Genomic DNA, 21497 nt, shown 5'->3' with positions numbered 1-21497 from the left:
TTATTGCAGAGCTTTTAGGGTGATAAGTGCCATTGACTGAGTGGAGTCTGTGCTTTTATTCTATAGGAATATTTTTCCTTACAAGCGTATTGATTTTTGCACACAAAGCAGACAGTTGTGCAGCTATGATGTTTTAATCTGCGGCTAAGATGTACCACAATGTTAGACTAGACTGGAGGTAACGTGTATGTGTGTGATTGCCCCCTGAATCAACATCGGGTTCAGTAGCAGAGTATCTTTGTGAATGTTGCTGTAATTTACCACAGGCACATGTGGTTGTGTGCATTTGAGTGGTCACTTAGTGTGATAGATTTGTGTTTACGCTGTCACTTCAGAGTTGCCAATCTACTGCACAATTCTACAATATGAACTTCTATATGCAACAAGAGACATCCTGAGGAAAAAGAAACGTCCCTCCAAAAAAGTACCAGTACATCCTTCATGCTTCCTTTCTCCAAATCCTCTGGGTCCCTTGTTTATTTGTGGATGACTCTGTAATCTCTCTGCAGTGTACAGGTGGAGTATATCTGACTTCCTGTGGCAATATACCCTGTGACTCTGTAAACAAGTCTCAGTTTAAAATTCACCTCTTTTAATCTCCTCTTCCTTCTTTGTCGGCTCTTGCTTCTGGAAAAAAAAAGTAATCCGTCCTCGCCCAAGTGTGAAGCGACCCTTCCCCCTCCCTTGAGATCCTGACATCAGCCCATCGCAATCCACGGCTGCTGGAGAATGTTCAGACGAGTGTGCATGCAGGGATCGTCCCAACACCAGCATTCATGTACAAACAGATGTTAGTCACACACCTGCATGTATGCAAGACACACACACACACACACACACACACACACACACACACACACACACACACACACACACACACACACACACACACACACACACACACACACACACACTAATCCCCTCTCTAAGCTTTTCCAACCCCCCCAAAACTTTGCTTTTCCCCCATTGAGGGTTATCATCCTTCGTTTCTGTCTTTGCAAATGGGCTTTTGTCCCCAAGGGTGCAAATGACTGGGAAGAGCTGCTTATGTGTGTTTGCGTGTGTGTGTACATGTGCTTGCATCATAGTGAAAACCTACCAAAATGAGGACGTTTTGGCTGGTCCTCACTTCTTTGAAGGCCTGTTTGAGGGTTAAGATGTGATTTTAGGTGTGCGTGCGTGCGTGCGTGCGTGCGTGCGTGCGTGCGTGCGTGCGTGCGTGCGTGCAGCAGTGATAGCGGAGCACAACCTGTTGCTCAGGCTCAGATTTGTTAATGGCCACACAAGAAAAACACTGAACATTGATGCAGAAAAAAGCAACACACCCTAAATTAGAGTCTATGGCCCAAAGCATTTAAGCAATAGTGGCAGTTTTATTTGTTGGTACAGAACACATTTCCATTTTCGGCATTCTACATTGGGTTTTTAGGTTAGCCTTTGGCCGTGATGGGACATAAACTAGAAATAAGGGTGGAAGCAAAAGTTGAATTAGGTAAGGACCCACCGGTGTCAGTGAAAGGTTTTCACCTTTTAAACCATTTGCTGCCCTCCTCTTCTGCGTCCTGCATAATCTAAGACCCCCATGGGTATAAACCCGCATGGAGTCTTTTTTAATCTCTGCTTTAACACTGGATGTCCCACAAGGTACCAACCAACTTTCAAGTTTCACTTCAGCTTCTCTCTGTTGATTGTACCCACTGAGCCCTTGACCTGAGGCTAAAGACTAAGTCGCTCCCTTTTTCCAGGGAGCCAAGAAAAAGTATTAGTTAACTCTACTCTAACAAGAATTGAGACTTGCTGTCACTGTAATATCCGTGAACCCAGGGCCTGACTTGTAAAACCCTGAATTGGAGGCATTTCTTTGTAACGATTAGTGCTTAGTAGATTAATGAAGCAGAGCACATGTTTGCCTGTGCTTTCAGCTTTACCCCCCCCCCCCCCCCCCCCCCCCCCCCCACACACACACACACACTCCAACAGCTGAGGTATGATATTTGGTCCACACATTGGCCGTGGGGAGATTTAGCAGCAACAGGAGACTAATCCTGAGTTGTATCCTGAATAGTCCAGCGTCCCATAGCCAGGAAACATAACTGGAAGGGCTGTTTGGCAGTGACACATTACCATGGGCCAAAATGGAAAACACAAATGAGAAAGATAAAGTGTAGTTGGACACTTTTTTAAATTTTCATTCCAACACCTATATTCCAGAGTTAGAGAGTTGTGCTTTAACAGTGCATAATATGTTTTATCTAAATGTGACTGCCTCCCTGTCTTTAAAGAACATGAAAGGAAAGTATAAAGAGACAGATTATTACTTTGTAGTCAATGTTAGCAGATAGGATTAAGGGAAAAGATGCCAATGACATTACTTTGGTCTTTTCCATGAGACCTTCAGATCAGGAGGGGCGTGTCTGTGGATCGGCGTGAAATAATGAGATATGAAAATGACTACGGGGCACTGGAGGAGTAGAAGACTAGGGATTGTGAAGGAGGTTTGTGGTTAATCCCATCTCTTTCCCTGCTCAGTCACTTCAATTATCTTCCTCCACTATCACGGTATCTGCTGGGAATATAGGGAATAATTAAGTAAGAGCATGAGCGCCTCGGTTATTGGTTTGAAATGGTGATTACTGTACACACAAAGTGTTTGAGAGAATGATTTAGCCTGTGTCTGGGGGATTCTAGACTAACTTCATATGGTTTCATGCAAAGCCATCTCAGATTTGTTGACTTAAACATATTCTCTTTGCTGTTAATACTTCACACCTAAAAACATGTTCTAAGTACTTCTGCTCCTGACTCCTTCCTAGTCATTTCACTCCATTTTCTTGTGATGAGTAGTTCTACTGTGAAGCAGTGTAGTTAACACTGTGACCACCTATTACAGCAGTAAAGGTGCGCTGTGTTTGACCTTGCCCTCTAGGCTCGAGCTTCAGCTGTGTAGTAATTGCTGTTTAAATGCCATCGAGTCTCGCAAGAAGTAAAACAGTACGGGACACTAAGAGTCCATCAGGACGTGGATGTGTAAGCAGTGCTCAAGTCTGAGGTCACTAATGTAACGAATGTGACATTTCTGAAGGAGCTTTATGCATTTTTTGTTGCGACTGACTGCTTTGAGGTTCAATTGACGTTATGACGACTGTAATGCGATGTAGATGTGCAGTCAATGTTGTTCTTCTAATTCATGTAGATTCTTTTTCTTGCTGGACATAGGTCTGGAAACAAGTTCTCAAATGGTTTAAAGTAGCATGTACCTAAGCAGCCTGTTTTATATTCAAAATAGAAAGAAAAAGGGGAGTTCAGCTGAAACATCCTTAATCCCTCTCTTTCTCTTTGCCTGCAGAACCTTGACAACTACAACGAGACGGCTGAACAGTACAACCAAGCTGCTGCCAAAGCGGAAACCCATATCCGGTAAATACTTTGAATGATCTTTACAAGACTAACCCCACAGTACACTCGTCACAGTTGCTTCCTTACTCTCTCATTGTGTGTTTACAAAGTTATTGGAGGCAAAAGCAGTTTACACTGTAAATAATCTGGAAATCACTGCACAGTGAATCATAGAGACAAGCCAGGTTTGATTAGCCTCAAAAATCAGATGTCAAGGCGGGTGTCATTGTTCTGTTTGCTGACGCACGCACGCACGCACACCACACACACCACACACTTCTCAATGTGCCTGATAGTGAAAACATGTTTTTCTGCAACTGGTTGTAAGGCTAGGTGATAATTTACCATTATCACATCTCATCTCTCATATAATGGTGTTGTGACAAAATTTTCTCATTAACATGTCGGGGGTTTTATCATTTTCCTCTTCAACTGAGTGCTAAATTAAAAACCTCTCAAATCTGTCACAGCATGACCAATTCAAAGGCCTTTTATTTTAAGTTGTTTCTGAAATTAAAAAAAACACTGGTTTTAATATTAACAATTTATAACTGAAACAATTGAAATGTGACTGAATGAAGGTCTAAAGGTGAATAAGTATACATTCTGTTTGTTTATTTTTTACATCTACTTTTGTCTACTACTACTACTTGTCTTTAAACTACTGCTTTTATATTTTTAACCTTGACCTGTTTAATCACTAGCGTGATTAGGTCATATTTATGTTAAATTCATGAACTCATGTACTACTGTGTGTTGAGGCTCTTCCTGTTTTGTCAAATGTTTATTAGAATTTTGACACGAACATCTATGCTGTTCTTTCGTGCAGTAATGATGGAGCTCAATGTTATAATTTGTCTTTGGTTTCTTGGTATAAAATTATGATGAATTAGGCCTTTTAAACACTTCATTCTGCCTGTACACAAACAGAACCAGCAGAGGGGCTACACTAGACGGGTGAAGTTCTCTAGATTGGTAGAATTCACTCTCGGCCGTGTCCGCAGAGTGTGTGGGTCCTACCAATTTGCGCCCCTCTCTAACACCCATTTTCACTCTCTTTTGAAGAGGAGGGAGTCATAACGCTCCATGAATCCAATTTTGTCAGAAAGGGATTCATTTTCCCTTTTCCCACGAGCGCGACAGTGATTATCTCAAAACTGATGAAAGATGGCTAATTAACTCAGATTTTTTTTTTATCTTTCTTCTCTTATGCTCATTCATCACCTTTTGGATTTCATTAACACATAAAAACCATGCTTTTCTAGCCTTGCTCTTATCTCTGGCTGTGCACTATTAACAATCTGATCTCTATGCATCCAGCCATTTTCCTTCCGCTTATCCAGATCTCCACTAACTAATCTCCAGTTAGTGAAACCTGTAAAAATTACAGCATAAGAGCACCCTGTTCTACCTCTACTGCATGAACAACAGTGGAAAATTAGGGAGCCTCCATGGAGAAATGTAATGTGTTTATGAATTAAAAAAATTAAATAAATCTATATAAATCAGCTTAATATGATAAACATCCAACACAATGATAGTTTTTTTGTGTTTGAACTGTGACCTATTATTCTTAGTTAATTAAGTTGCAGCACTATGTAATGGCAAGCATGTAAAATAACATGACACATGACCTATAGTAAAAGCTAAATGTAATACACTGAACATAAAAATGCTATTATTATTATTAGGTAGTCCTTTTAGTGGGTTTGTACAGTACAATGTGTGAAAAAGAAAAATCCAGCATTTTCTTACTGGCTCTGCACTGATGAGCAGTGACCTCACCCACAACACTGCCGTCCTCATTCACCTGCATTGAATTCAACAGCATTTAATTCGAGCCCCAAAGTTAGACCACATGATTACATTAGCACGGATTTGCTATTGTCCGTAGCTGCATAGAAGAGGTTAGAAGATCAGTTCAGCATGAGTTTACTGGAAATCCATTTTACCGTGCCTCAATGTGTGTCAACACACACACACACACACACACACACACACACACACACACACACACACACACACACACACACACACACACACACACACACACACACACACACACTCGGGCAGCCACAAACTTTCCCTGTCTTTTCTCTTTCTATCTCTGAGGCACATACAGGCACACTTTTGTATTCAGGCAGCCATGTGCTTGTCATGTTCTGTCAGCATTTGGGCAGCGTTTCATTGTGCCGTGGTCACACTGTCATTTCACACTACACTGACCACCCAGTAATTATTCTATTTACTCACTGCTGGAGAAAGGGGGGAGGGCTGGAGCACAATCCAGCATGTAAGGTGGCTTCAGCATGGCCCTAATACAGTTTCTGATTCACTCTTTCTGTATATAAAACATTTACGTCCCTCCCCTTTCATTTTGTCTGCCTTTTTTTTTTTCTATTCAAAGAAAATATAGCTAAGGAATGTTAATTGTTTGGTTAGCAGTTTGGATTTTTTGTCCTTTGCCTGTTTCATGTGACAGATTCATGTGACCTCTACGTGCATGTCTGAATGAAGTTAAAGCCACAGAACCATGTTGAACTACTGAACACCAAAAATGTCAACGTGGATGGATTACGATCACAAATGGATACAGAATTTTCTAAGGGATTCTGCTCTAATGTTAGTCCAGCTCTGTCCTGGGCTGCACTCTGGACACGGTGCAGGAGGTGGGTGAGAGAAGGGTCCTGGCTAAACTGACATCCATCATGGACCAGGTCTCTCACCCACTGGAGGACTCACTGTCTGCTCTGGAGCAGCTTCAGTAGCAGACTGATCCACCCTCGCTGTGTGAAGGAGAGATATCGTAGATCCTTCCTACCTGCTGCTGTCAGACTGTACAATCAGAACTGTTGACCACGTCCCACTACAGTCATTCACCCACTGCATCAGTGGTTTATATAGCAACCTGCTCTGCACAGAATTTGTGTAAATCTGTGAACAATCATGTATATTGTTACCGGCACAAATCTTATACCCATTACTGTGCAATAACCCTGCAATGACCTCATACTCACTCTAACTGTACTGTACCGCTTTGTACTGTGCCAACACAAACTGTTCTGTTCTGTACCTGTATTCTCGTTCATCTGAACTGCTGTTGTGAGAAGTAATTTCCCCACTGCGGGACTATTAAAGGTTTTCTTATTCTTAATGTTGTTAGTATGTAGCCACCTTTTCCCAGGACAAAGTTTAAACCATATGTTACTCTTTTTTTAATTTTTTATAGCAGGGCAACAAGACTGAAATCCTCTGGGATGCTGCCTCCTTCTTCTACTCTGGACAGGTCAAACTGTCTAAAGTCGTATCCTCGCGCGGAGACATAGTGAGTGGTAAAATGTTATCCAGTGCCATTTGCTACTTGCCTCGCCCAGCTACATGGGGTATTTCAAAGGAGTTCATCCATTAGCCTTGCCTCAGGGTATGAGACTACTCGCGTTCCCCAAAAATACCTCACCTAAGAGACCCTCAACATCGCAGCTGAGCTTACCTTAAGATCTAACAATCCATTAATCCTCTTAAAGAAACCTTGTTACTTTCAAAGTGTTTGCAAAGATGGAACCTAAGTGTAGCTCCGGTTGACGCCTATGTGAGGATTCACCATGAAATAACTGCTGACAGTTTGTGGTTAAAAGCCAACTATCGTGTGGATTTGTTAGATCTACTTCATGGCTGTGTGGGGGTAGTGTGTCCAATTAGTGAAACAGACAGGTAGCTTACTGTAAGGATCTCTGTGTCCTCCTCAGCACACTGCTAGTCATTACTGGAGACAGCACCTGTCTGCTCTGTGGTCTAACAAAGATGAACCATTAAGACACGTGCTGCTCCTGTGTCTCTACATGGAGTTGAAAAAAAGATGCCAATCACTGGCGGCTCACTTTTACTGCTTTATGGGAGTTAAACGGGTGAGAAAGTCACAACAGAGCTCATCTGTATCTGTTCACCCATCCATGCAACCGGCTCATCCTGTTAAGGGGTGCAGTATGGTGGGAGCTGATAGGAGCTGTCTCTGAGCAGACAGCAGGCACCGTCCTGAACAGCATGACGATGCATTGGCTAATATTCCTAATACATTATGTTCTATTGCTAAAGCAGCGCAGGGGAGGCAGGGATGCCCCCCCCCCGTTAAGGTCTGGGTTTTACACCAGTACAGCTTGAACAATTCAGACGGCAGAATGTGACATCACAGCACATCCATTGCCTCTGTTCTGGTCAAGTACCCCCTTGCGTAAGGAGTCCAATCAAGACAAAAACAAAAAAGAGAAGTTCTAAAAAGAGAAGACCTTTTCAATTAGATGACACAAACGTGGAAATGAAATGGGTGATAGTAAAAAGGTGGCAGCAGAAGGTGATATCAAGGAGCCGCTCGAAGGGGCGCACCTCACCCTGCATCACTCGCAGCTAGGGTCCAACCACAAGTTCTCCTCATTGAGAAGTTATCAGCGGCGACATGGCAAACACAAACATGCGCACGCGCGACCCTTATCGCGTCCTTGCGCGTCACCTGTTTTAATGAAACGCTCCCCTTATCCTCCTGCATCGCTCGCTCTGTATCCTAACAAGCGGGTTTGGTGGGGATCAGGCTCACGGGGTGCGAATTGTTCTCCCACGTCACTATCTCCCTTCAGCATTTCAGCTGTCGGAGTCTAAAGATACGAGCTGAGCTCTGTCGGTCTTCAGTCCGCGGATTGTAGCTGCTTTTGACGGCTGTTCCCTTTGAGACACCAGACTTTTAAATGTTTTGTGGAGTTAAGATTACACAAAGTTTTCAGGGGTCCCTTCCTTCTTACGCGATTTTTCACATTAGTCTGCTGCAAACAGCAACTTGCCCAAATGTGGAATCTGTGATTATTGTGGCTGCCAGAGTCCTCAGAGAGGTCTTCATCAGCTTTATGATTTAATATCTAGTTCTTATGTGTCATTATTCTAAAATGTAATATTTCTGCCTGGTGACTCGCAACGTTAACCTCTGGCAGCATCATAAGCGCTTCACAAAACCTCTAATAATGCAACATGCATTGTGTCATTCTTTTTGATCTCTCCTCAGCCTCGACATTTTGATCCTCTCTCCTCGTTCTCTCCACACTGTAATATTGAAAACCAAAAGTACGATGGCATGACGACGTTTTAAAGGAACCCGAATCCTTGTCATCATACATTAATAACCGTTCGTACACCACACGCGCACACGCACACACACCGACACAAATAAACCCCAGCTTGTACACACGGAGAATAATAAAATGCTACGCCTTCGTGATCCTTCCTTTTCTCCTTATTGCTTTATTCCCCAGCGTCATGCTTCGCAGTAGCACAGAACTGGAGCGCTCTTCATGAAAACCACACACTGGCAAGGTGAGACAAGAAAAATAATGAGAAACTTTAACGATTTGAACCTAATCTCCCCCCAAACTCTGCATTTGTTTATGCATAAACGTCACAACCACAAAGCGATTGGAGCGTTGTTTTTTTGTGTGAACGTTGGCTATCAGACTAGCTGGGGCGGCTAATGTTTTTCTAATAAGAGCTCACCTTTAATTTAAGTCAAACGAGGCAGTTGGTGCAGATTAGCAGAGGCAATTTTCTGCTTCAGATTCCATTATTAAAACGCTCCTATCAGAAGGTTTCTCTTGTTGAACGCAGAAAAGAATGAGTTTATTCTTTATTTCCCGGCTCGGATTAATACCTCGGGGCTATTGTTGCTTTTATCTCCTGCTCCTGGGGAGTAATTCCAGCCAGCTGTCACACTACAAAGTCAAACATCAAGCACTCGTGCAATTTTAATCATGTGACTGAAACTCTCCCCAGCAGATTTTAGACTGACTAACAAAACAAAATCATTTTGTGTGTGTGTGTGTGTGTGTGTGTGTGTGTGTGTGTGTGTGTGTGTGTGTGTGTGTGTGTGTGTGTGTGAAGCCACCTTCTGTGGACATAAAATCACTGCAGACATTCGCTTCAAAGTGCTTTTTAAGCCTGTTAATTATTACCCAAGCCAACATTGCACAAACAGCGCTGATATTAAACTGCCACGCTGAACTGAATTGAGCAGCGCCACATGTGGACCAGGTACCATTCTGATTGTGACTGGTTCCGTGCGATACCGATTGTCCGGGGGAACTGCGTGGGTCATTTATCACCCAATATGTCACTGTCCCGTTTCCTCTCGCAGGTCGCGATCACTTCTCGTTCCGTGAATATTCCTTCTGCCGGTGCTTCATTTATTCTCGTCGCTCCACCCTCTGCTGCGCACACAGACGCTCGCGTCGGGTCTACACAAAACACACGCTGCGGCGGCGGCGCGGGGACATTTTTCTCCCACAGTCCTCTGCCTGTGCAGTTTATCTCGGGCCCACACACGCGCGCGGTGCAAGGCAGGGTTCACAGATGCGTGCGCACCAATTCCAAAATGCATTGTGTGCGTTTGTCAGAGAAAGCAAGGACCACTGAGCTCATTCACATGTGAAGGATGATTCTGTAATTGTTTGGGAGAATGGCATAAGGGGTGTGTGTGTGTGTGTGTGTGTGTGTGTGTGTGTGTGTGTGTGTGTGTGTGTGTGTGTGTGTGTGTGTGTGTGTGTGTGTGTGTGTGTGTGTGTGTGTGTGTGTGTGTGTGTGTGTGTGTGTGTGTGTGTGTGTGTGTGTGTGTGCTATTGCAACATGTGATATTGAGCTCTGCATCTCATTATAAAATTCAACACAAACTCTTTCACCTCCTCTTTTATTTTCTCTTTCCTACTTTGGTCACAGTCACTCTCTTTTCTGCTCTTTTCTAGATGCAGCCCCTAATTACTTCCTATAATAATGTGATCTTTACGTTACTCACAATGTTGGCTCTTAAATGCTTGGTTCATATGACAGTTGGAGAAACTCTATATGGTAAGGTTTTGTAATAAAATAGATGACTGTAAACAGACTGTAAGTTGTATTTGTTTTGTTGCATAATTTTTCATGTGTAGTGAGAGTTATTGTATGACCAGGCACTGGAAATGGTGTGTGTGTGTGTGTGTGTGTGTGTGTGTGTGTGTGTGTGTGTGTGTGTGTGTGTGTGTGTGTGTGTGTGTGTGTGTGTGTGTGTGTGTGTGTGTGTGTGTGTACTGTATATTTGCATGTACGTGACCACATGCTAGTTAGAGCCTCTATCATAACAGCAGGTAAATTACCAGGAGCAGCAGAGCACTCAAGGATTACTCTCATGTAGGATTAGCATACACACACACACACACACACACACACACACACACACACAATCACAAGCATGCAATACCTGTGTGTCTGTGTGTGTGTGCGTGTGTGTGTGTGTGTGTGAGACAAAAAGAAAAGCGAAAGTTTGACTTTGACTCCTAAGCTGCTTTGTCTCTGCATAATTCATCTCTCTCCACAGGCTGCACTTGAAGCCTTCAGAACTATCTCGGCTTTCCCAGCTCCTGCAACTAAAACAAACCTGAAACTGTCTCAAGATTTAATGACACACAAAAATATGTTAGAGCAGTTTCATTTACAGCTAGCTACAAAGGCTCCATTAAAAAATCTCAGTGTACCTTGTCCTTGTAACTTGTTGTAATGCAACCAGTTCTGTCCATTTTGTTAAAGTTTCAGTGTGGCTGTGATGGTTATTTCATTGTCTCTTGGAGCAGGACAGGCTGGCAGTCTGTGTTTTCTAATGTCAGTTCACATTGTGTAGGTTAACAATGTACAGTTGAAAACATTTATTTTGGATAAAACATTTTCACAGCTTGATGTATATGTAAAAATGTCTGTTCCAGCAGATCAGTTTTTATACATGTTAAACTGTTGTACATTACTCTCAAAATATAAAAAATATAGCTCAAGCTAAAAACCATGTTTGCAGCGGGGAATAATTGATGCGTATTGTCTGCTGGCAGTGCCGTGTTGTCGTCACGCTGACCCTGCGATCTCTCCCGTGTCCAGGCCCCGGCACACTGGGCCCGTGTGCGCCGAGCTGCAGGCCAAAGTGCTCCAGTGCTACAGAGAGAATCCACAGCAGACGCTGCACTGCTCCAGCCTGGCCAGGCAGTACATGACCTGTGTCCAGCAGGCCAAGAAGGTAGGCAGAGGCTGCACGCTCCGTGTGTGGGAGCGCGGGAGCAAGAAAACACGTTTTGGGAGTCGATGTTTGGGTGAATTCGTGTTCACGTGGGTGTATCACCGCCAAGTAACACACGCACAGTTCGAATGTTTGTGAGCAACTAGTCGACCCGTGCTTCTCTACGCTCAATATTCCATTTGTATTGGTTGTTAACGCTCCATTCTCTGAGTGACGCACTCGGCCAAAGTGCATGGAGCAGCCTCCTTTCCTTTTAAAGATAAGTTTTTCTAATTTGCTTGATTTCTTTTTTTTTTTTATAGAAAGACCAACATAGAGCATTTAATTAGTCGGACCTGTGAGGAGCTTGACAGTGACACTGGCAGTGGAACAAAAAGGTTTCAGTCCTGATGCTAAATCTGCTACCTTTTGAGAATCCTAATCTGTGTGTAGGAGGCTAAATCAATGAGACATGCTTATTGAGCGGATTTAAAAGTCACCAGGCGTACACTGTGTTTTGGCACTTTCTGATAGGATGATTACACTGTTATTAGTGTATTAAAATCAGTTTTGGCATTCAGCACTTTGAAATGTATTCTGCTTTCTGCTGATGCTTTCGCAAATAGTGTTCAGACCCTACGCTTATCTACAAAGTGCTTATTTTACCCAATTTCTCCATCAAAAAACAATAATGAATGGGGCAATTTGCACATTATTATCATGACAAAACGTACTGATATGGCTCCAAAGTAGATAAAAGGCACAAAACAACAATTGGTGATTTTGGCGGTTTAAGCGGTCGATAAAAGCAAGGCAAAGGCTCACAATAAAAGCAATCAGTCTTTTTAAACTGGTTCAAAAGATCCATTTGCCAGTGGGATGGCACTCGTTGGGGGAAAAATTGCGTGCCTGTACGCAGAGCGCGTTATTTATTTTTATTTTTCTGGGCATGTGTTTTTAAAAATTCATATTGGGAGTGTTTATTGTTTTGTTTTTTTAAAAGTGTGCAAAGTAATATAATATAAGCTGTTATTCTAGCACTTGTAGACATTATTGTTGATTGAGAGTTAGAGTTTTATAACCACAACTAGACCTGCACTGACACCTGAGGAGTAATTTAGGTTTTTCCCACCTTGGTGGAAGAAGGTAGACTCTACAGAGTCTAGATTTAGTTTTATCCATACTTTATTTATTTATTTATTGGCCTGGTAGCTCAGTAAGTAGAGCATCAGCCTAGGAAGTAGAAGGTCCCTGCTTCAATCACCGCCTCTAGTACCAGGTGTGTCCTTGAGCAAGACACTTTAGATTAGCTCCCTGGTCGCTGCACCATGGATGCCCACTGCTACCCCAGTGGATGGATTACATGAGGAGATAAATTCCTGCATTGCTGGGATCAGTGAAGTTTCTATAATAATAATAATAATAATAATAATAATAATAATAATAATAATAATAATAATAATTTAGCTAAACTTACACAGCTGTACTCAGTATGTTGAACATAGTTTCCACATTTCTAAAAGTATTCTCCCATGAGTGGAGAAGTCAATTCATCTTATTGCATTTATTTTTTTATGTTTAACCTTTCTTTAGTGGGATAATCTAGCCAAGATTAGATCTTGTTTTTCAACAGTGACCTACACCACTCTTTTGAAGGCGGTGGGATTTTCACGTTGACCTTTAAGACTTCTGAGGAGCTCTGTCCTAAGCTGAAATTTAAAGAGGCGTAAAAATGTTCCTAGATTTTAGATACGGGCGTGTAAATGTAGAAACTCGCACGTTCAACACAACTCTCCTTCTGTCTTTTGCTCTTATCCAGCCATCTTGCACATCATCTCGTCTCTCCTCCATCCGTCTTACACGACGTTGTCACCGGTGAATGTTAAGTCCTCCGGTTCCCGTTGTCCAGCTCTCTAAAAACGACCCCTCCATCACCCTTCATTAAACACTTTAACAGATTAACATTGTGATTTTCTGATAGCTCTCAGCTACATCTGCTTTAAATGTCGCTCTCCCTCACATTTCTAAATGACCCATACCTTTCATGCATGCATACTTAAGAAAACCTGCGGAATCTGTTATTGAACTGAACTGATTTGAATATTCTGATGTAGTTTTATCAAATTCATTGTGACTTACACTTTTCTGTATCACAAAGCTTTTTGATGAATTTTACATTCTGCCATAGACATGTTGCAAACAAAACCCTATTAATTAATTTGTCATCGGATTTACTTTGAAATGCAAACAAATAATAAGCAAAAGCAGAAGAAGGTTGACGTTGTAACACACTGTGCGACTTTGCTACTTTACTGCTTGTGTCCTGAGGGGCGAACAGCGTCTCAGTCTGAAAAGTGCCTTTTTACACCTACACTTAAAATTTGTAAAAACGTGATATACATCTTAAATATATATTATTGGAAAGTGAGACCGTGTTTGGAGAAGAGTAGAGCTGCCACTGGATCTTAATGAAAAGCACTGAGTGGGCTGGTGGAAGACCCCTCTGGACACACAGGCAGCTGTCCAGGCTGTGTGTCTCTAAGTGTTTTTGACAGAGCCAGCAGCTTGGCAGGAAGCGTAACGAGGAAAAGTTTCAGTATTGCTGCAGGTGGTAAAGGGTCAAAAGGACGCAGCAAGGAGCCCTGATGTGGACGAGTGAGACGCCACTGGATCATATTTCATTATGGAATGGAAGGTTTCATAGACTTCAGCAGAGATGGAGTTTTATGACTGGTAATAATGGAGATTTTACCTTCTCTTTTTCTGAAGGGGCATCTGTGAGCTTGTTCCCAAAGTAAAACAGTAGGTGTCATTTTAATGCATTGCTTAAAAACAAACAACAATTAACTTTTGTTAATTTTGTACAGTAACATAAAACTTGCATGAATGCTTTCAAGTCGCTTTTCCTGGCATTGTAGCCTCTTAGTGTAATTAAATCAGTCGATAGCTCACATACCTTTGGTAAAGCAGGCACTAAATGTCTGAGTATGTAACGCTAAGTTTTTTTATAGCGTCAAAATCATTTTTAATGTCATTACATACTCTTAATATAGTATAATGTTACATAACAGTATGTGCTGAAATACTATTACGGCCTTTTAATTATTATTATTTTCCCTGCTGCACTGAAGAAAAGCAGCAATACACCAACATGTAATTATATTCCCTCCTTCTGCAGAGTGAAAGGGGTCACTTTTGTTTAAACGAACAAGAAAAATAAGTTTGCTGCTCATGAGCAGATAAAATGACTAGTGAGTCAGAAACGACTTAACAACCCTTGAATACAGTTATTTTTCTGCTTTGTGCAATAATAACATGGCTATTCAACAGTCAGCAAAGCTTTTAGCCTGGCAAAAACCTCCTGACAGCTTAAAAGGTCTGTGTTTTTTATCTTTTGTTATCTGTATGTCCTTGAATAGGAAGGATTTTCGCAAGCAGATGCATTCTTGTCTGTGATTAAGTGGAAAATGCCGCCTTTTACTTCTAAAATTAATCTTTATCCAAAATTGAGACCTTATGGTTCACAGACTCCTGGAATACAGTTCTAATACAGACAAAGTATTTGGAAAGGTACTTGTTGGTGTTGTTCTTCCGACTTCCTGGATTTTAAATCAAACAACTAAGAGCCTATTTCACTGTGTGTAATTGTAGTAGATTCACTACAGTAAATGAAAATCTTTGTGGGAGACAGATCCCTTGTAGGTACTTGTTGCCAAAGTTTGTGATTGATCATATTTGACATTCTGTGTAAAATCTGCTCCACTCAACGACCCAGAGACATCAGTGAGCACTTTAAACTGTCCCTGATAGTTTTCTCCCAGACCATTAATTTCTGCGTTCTCACCTGCTGTGAAAGACGTGTTGTCCTGTGACAACGATGCCTTTGGCTCAATCTGAGCAGGCTGAATACTCCTGTCTTTGAGGATGTTTATGCTTTTTAAAAGTGAAGTCATGATGAGGAAGTGACCACTTGATTGGTAATTTTGCCAACTTCTTCCAGTGTGAAGTTGGCAAAATAACTTTCTGTTTAAATTATTTCTTCATGTTCTTCCTGTTTACGGCTTTTAAGTTGATCTTTAAGAGCAAGGTGCCTGAACAACAAATTAAAAGCTACCCAGCTGCAGCAGCCTGCAACTCATTTTTAAGTAAAAAATAAATAACTCCTGTGACTTTCAGAACCGCTGACCCGTGTGACCTTCCAGGAGGTGGCGAGTCCGTGGTACAGTACATCCGTCGCTGCTGTCTGTGGTTGCCAGTTATCTGCCAGTGAAAACAGCAACCTGCTTATCTGTCCTTTCGCCGCCTCTGTCTTGTTCTGAACATAACTGTCTCACTTTTTCGGTCTTCTACTTGAAATCCATCCAACCCCCTATCTACACTGGCACAGCCTTGCTTATATGACTCTCAGAAGTTCTTTTTATGCTTTATCATTCTGCCCTCTACCCAACCCTCTTACATTTAGTTTTGTGGTTGAGACCAAAAGCAGAACCTAAAGTATTATCTGAGCTATGGCATCGTCTGTGAGCCAAACCAACACCCCACACCGAGAATCGGGAGCGTTTGCCTCATTCGGTTTAATTCTGTTGCATATTTTACTGATAGGTTGTGTAGATATAATTTATGTTCTATTGACTATTTCAGAACATGGTACATTGGACAAAATGTGTGCTACGTTTTAAAAATTTCAATAATTTATTGCTATGTCTTTATCTGATGATAGTACTGCAAGACTAGGTCCATTCCAAATGAGCATGAAGTATTATATCGCCTGAAGATGATGTAGAATGAAATGTAGTTTCTCTGTTTGAAATCATAATCACAGGTTGTGAGGAATCAGTCCCATTAGTTCACATTAGGCATTACTGCAGCACAAAATCCAATCCTCTTTGAGTCAGATGTTGTGAGTTAAGAGCTTACATTTTAACTGGGTACTTTTGAATGTAGTGTAGGTCAACCTGAATAAACATTTACTTGGGAAGTTTTCTTCTACTTCCACCCCCGTGTCCCTCTCCTGTCAGTGTGTCAGGTCTTTGGCAATTGTCATGCATATGGATCCTAGTGTGTTTGAGAGGTAGAGTAAATGTCAGCTCACCAGGGGCCTTGTGGGTCCGGTCCCCTTGGTGGGACGTTAGCCGGTCTCTTACCTTTAGCTATTGTCGCCATATGCTCATTATCATTTAAACCCTGTGCGTGTTTGGGTCTTGGTTCGTAGGTTTGCGAACGCTTTGCGAGTCCGGCCTTTTCCTCTCCACATCTGTGCTCGCTCGCACAGCCTCCATCCTCAAACTCACATCCAATAACAAACCCTTCTCAAACCAGCGCTAACGGTACCTGTGTCGCCGCCACCCGCCCGCGTCTGAGGCACTTCACGGCCAATGCCATCAGCAGGGGCCAGCAGCATCAGAGCAACACTTACCACTGTATCCTACATAGTGTACTTAACCCACTTGATCCCGCAGCTGGTCCTCTGAACACAGTATTTATCTCCCCCGACGTTAGCGTGTGCCGGGCTGAGACGCCTGCGTAAGTGCCACTCTTCCGTCTGCCTTGATTGCTCAGGCTTATGGAACACTGCTCTAACAGTACAATATGTACTAGGGGTGATTTGTACACAGGTATGTGGTGGTATTTATAAAAATAATCAGAAAGCCGGTTGTGGCTCTTAACAAGTGCAGTAACCTTTTTGAAATTCAGTGGGGGGAAAAACAAAACAGGATTGGAGGGTGGTGGGAGGCCTAGTGCCGTAGGTGGCTGAGGGGATGCTAATGAGAACGGAAAATTGAAACACCTTTCTGATACACCACAGCCAACAAAAATGAAGCAGCCTAAATCAACACCACTCTGAGACAGGACCTAATGTGGATATTTAGAAGTAAACGTTCGCTGATTAAGCAATTGTCCTAAAATATCCCGACCTTCTTCGCATCTGTTTGAATCTAGACTATGTGATGTCCAACATTTACGTCTGTCGTCCAGAGCGAATGGCGCTGGTGCTCGCCGTCCACATCAGCGATATCATTCAGTCTTAGTGGAGTGCTGTGAAGCCCTTCGCCCTGTGTAGGGACCGGGAAACCAGCTGTTGTATGCAGAACAGGTGATGAGAAAGCAGAATACGGTGCCAAAGCGGGCGCACGCAGAGCCATGAATGAGGGAGGTTAGAGGCGCTAAGCCCCACCCAGACACAGCACATCAACAGTGGGAGAAACAATTCACAACACTGCAACATCGCTCACTCAGCATCCACATGGCGCTGCTCGTGAATTATAATTATTCAGTGTTTGTCTGGGGAGACTGGCTTGTCTGTCATCTGTACGTTCCCCGTAGACTTGTTTGTTCGCTGGCATGCTCCATCATGGATGGAGGTCAGCATAATGGAGATGCATATATGTCTTAGCTGATCCATATTTCTTTAGCTTAAATATGAGCAAAAAAACTGAATTTCTAAACCTTGAGCACTAGATGCTGGTTCTGAGCAGCTTCATCACTGCGGTCAACCCCTTTCTTCATTGTTTTTTAAACTCTGGCTGCATTTTGCAATGTTTCCCTAATATCCATTTATATAATGGTCTCTCAACAGATTTAAAGAAATAAATTAGTTGGATGTGTTTTAGTGTGTTAGAAAATCTCCTGGAAATAAGAGTGCGTAGGTTTGCAGATGGGTCGTGCTACGTGTAAGTGCTGCTTCCTCGCTCTGAATGTCACCTCCATCAGTGGTGCTGTGCGTGTTCTCTATCCGTGCATGTGTACGTCTGGGCATCTTGTGTATCTGTGCAGAGCTATTTCCTCCTCCTTCAAAACACTGTAGTTGACATTTTCCACACAAGACACTTTCAACCCAGGGACGTTTTCACGGAGGCTCTTTTTCTAAACGTAGCGGCGGCTGCAGCTTAAGAACCTCTCAGTCCAAACAAGATGTTTAGATGTCCATTGCCCATTAATACCAACAACTTACTTCAGCAATGACTGACATTTTCATGCTGCTATTGCTGCGTTTGCTGGACATATCAACATAAAGACCAAGGCACCATATTCAAACCTGTTCATTTTGTCTAGGTGAGGAACCTGACTGATGGGAAGTAGAGGAATTCTGCTGTTTCCTCCTAAGAGGAAAAATGAGGCATGAGTCTTTGTATCGAGGATGAAAGAGGAGGGATAGAAGGTGTCTGTCAACTGGGGTAAGGAAGGAGACTGAAGGAAGGCAGAAGAATGTGGGAGAAAGAGGCTTAAGCCTGTCTGTCAGTGTGGTATGGCTAATAGAAAACTGGAAAAGAAAGATACAGTAGGAATGTGTGGATGATGGAATGGAAAGAGGATGAATAAATATAAGTGGAGAGATTCTGTCAGTGGGTGGGAGGAGCAAATGGCAGTAGGAAGGAAGAGGCAGAGTGGATGAACTGTTGTCAATCACTTGTGTCTGTATGTGCGTGCGTGCGTGCGCGTGCGTGCGTGCGTGTGTGTGTGTGTGTGTGAGAGAGGGAGAAAGCAGAAACGGACACAAATGTCAGATTTTAGTATCTTGAAATAGAAAGGGAAAAGGTAGTGTGTGTGTGTGTGTGTGTGTGTGTGTGTGTGTGTGTGTGTGTGTGTGTGTGTGCGTGTGTGTGTGTGTGTGTATGTATCAGTAGTAGCAGGTGGTGAGCCCCACTGTGAGCCTTGGCCTGCCTCCGAACTCTAATCTGATAACAGAGCCACTCCATTCAGCAGAAGTCTGGTCCTGCACACACACACACACGCCCATAAATATATACAGTATGGACAGACCCAGCTGCATTATAGCATAGAGAGAAGAGGGAACCCTTGTCTAAATCCTTAATATTTTATTTTAATTCCACGTTGTTTTGACAGCAAAGAGAAAAAGACCTACACACGTACACTCCCATATTTTTGTTTTTCTATGTCGCTCCCTTTCATCCCACCATTTTTCCACATCCATCATCTCCAAGGCGACCGCACCATGAAGACACAGAGCCCATAAAGATTAGCTGTTTCCTCCCTCAGTCCTCTGACAGTCCTGCTCACCCCCTTCTCTTAAAGAAAAATCATATAACACTCATCAGCATCCAGCTAGGCATGGCTTCCACACTGTAAACTCCACCGTACCATCAGTGACCTCTCCTTTACGCCTTATATTTGCATACTTTAAAACACTTTCTTAACATAAAGTAAGCTATAAATGATTTACAGATTTAAAGAAACAATCATTTTGGTAAAAAAGACAAAAGTTCCAGGCATAAATGACAAAGCAGAAACATTACACACACATCTCTCTGCATTAATAACAGCACTGTAAATTATTGGGCCAATGATGTACAGTAATCAGCTGAAAGCTTTTATTCAACAGTTTAGGTGGCCCTGCTCAGGTAAGCAACCACCTGACTGAAGCCTCCTCCGCTGGCTGATTACCTGTCTGTCTGCCTGTCTTCATGCTCATGTAATCATTAACTGGGCGAATGTGTTGATGAAGCTGCAGCAGCCACGGACACATCGAGCGTCTGACTGACAGTCTTCCTGGTGCTGTTAGCACAGAGCAGCACAGACAGCTATGGATTTTCTACTTGACTATTATTTTTGTTTTTCACAGGGAAACCAGGAATGAGATAGTGTGTGTGTGTGTTGTATACATGTATATGTGGTGCAGATATGTGTCTGTTGTGTGTTGCCCATTAGACTGAGAGTTTGAACATATCCAGTGTGAGTACACTGTTGCTGCTCAAAGTTGATTCCCAGCCCACGTCACAACCATCTATTCTTCCCACACACTAATTGGATGAAAACTGACAGGTGGAAGAAAGTGTGTGTGTGTGTGTGTGTGTGTGTGTGTGTGTGTGTGTGTGTGTGTGTGTGTGTGTGTGTGTGTGTGTGTGTGTGTGTGTGTGTGTGTGTGTGTGTGTGTTAAATTAGCTTTAACAAACACTTTTACACTTTTCCAGCCAGGCAAATGGCAGCGATAATGACCCGAAGTGACTGGTTCAACTTTGCACCAACAGAGTTAGTTTCCTTCCATTTGAATAGACTGAAAAAGCAACAGATAGCAAATACATTGTGGTTACATATGACCTCATGATAGAATCTGTGCCATAAAATGCGCCGATCTGTCTCGTAGTGATGGGACCTGTTTACATTGCAGCCTTTTGCGTAGCTTGGATTTGTCACCAAGCTCTGTTCTGTTGAATTAGCTTTAACTAACAAAGGGTGTGTACGTCTTAAATTCAAAGCAGACCTTGAGCTTGAATATTTGGCTGCCCTCTCCGCCCAAGGTGTCCGGCATGAAACGCTTCTCCTGTCCTTAAATTATCCAAGTGTGGATGGCAGCAGTCCAAATTTGGACCTGGGGCGCCGAATTGAACCGCGTGTACTGTAGGAGGTGCTGGGGGTCAGTTTGAAATTCAGGGACGCTTCATGCACTATGCATGAGGCATAATGTCCCATCACGCTGCGGCAACACCGCCGCCCTCCGCCGCCGCACACACTCCAACACACGCGCTCACGTGTTAATGCCTGCATCAGCGTCCACGCACACAAATGGAGCCACTTTGACACAAACGGCGCATTTCCATGCACAGGCGCAGACGCGCGGCGGGACGTGAGCGGAACAGTAAAGCCGAATCCCCCCGTCACACTTTGCCGCTCATCTCCAATTCAGCGGGCGCAGGCTGCGATGCCCTCGGATGCACTTGGCGAGTAAACAGCAGACCTGCCTCTCGGCCCAGCACCGGGGTGGTTAGCATGCCGGCTAGTCCGCCCGGCAACCACGACCTAATGCTTCACTAACCCGGGGCCCCGCGTCGCCGTGCTTTCATTTCTACTGTGTGTTTGAAAGTGGAACTTGCAATACGCAGGCAGGCAGACGCTCCTCCATCAGCATCGAAGCCGTAGAAATAGGTCAGACTTCAACATGACACAATGAGGAAAGTCACTATTGGTGTAGACATCATATTAAAGCTGTGTAACCTAAACCGTTAACCCAGTGGGGGGTGTTTCTGTCAATTCTAACCACCTCGTCCACTTCCCTCTGCAGGATTTAATTAAACATGGCTCATTCTAGCGCTGCCAGCCC

At 43.1% G+C, this 21497-nt stretch overlaps 1 protein-coding gene across 4 annotated transcripts in view; it reads left to right on the top strand.

Moving 5' to 3' along the window:
- LOC114855057 (MICOS complex subunit mic25a-like) overlaps positions 1-21497 on the top strand; it is a 36400-nt gene that overhangs the window by 13717 nt on the left and 1186 nt on the right. For 2 of the 4 annotated variants that reach the window (XR_008694707.1, XR_008694708.1), the window contains 3 exons: positions 3347-3417; positions 11326-11461; positions 18494-18615. Coding sequence is in view for 2 of the 4 variants with exons in the window: in XM_029149786.3 (XP_029005619.1) it covers positions 3347-3417; positions 11326-11461; positions 11764-11790 (234 nt within the window). In the remaining 2 variants the exon portion in view is untranslated. Of the gene's footprint in view, positions 1-3346; positions 3418-11325; positions 11462-11763; positions 12015-18493; positions 18616-21497 lie in introns of those variants that run through there. The other 2 variants (XM_029149786.3, XM_029149787.3) reach the window with 2 other exon arrangements.

Source organism: Betta splendens, chromosome 5, assembly GCF_900634795.4.
Source record: "Betta splendens chromosome 5, fBetSpl5.4, whole genome shotgun sequence".
Classification (NCBI taxonomy): Eukaryota; Metazoa; Chordata; class Actinopteri; order Anabantiformes; family Osphronemidae; genus Betta; species Betta splendens.
Note: the sequence above shows the minus strand (reverse complement) of the source record. Positions and strands in the feature narration are given on the sequence as shown.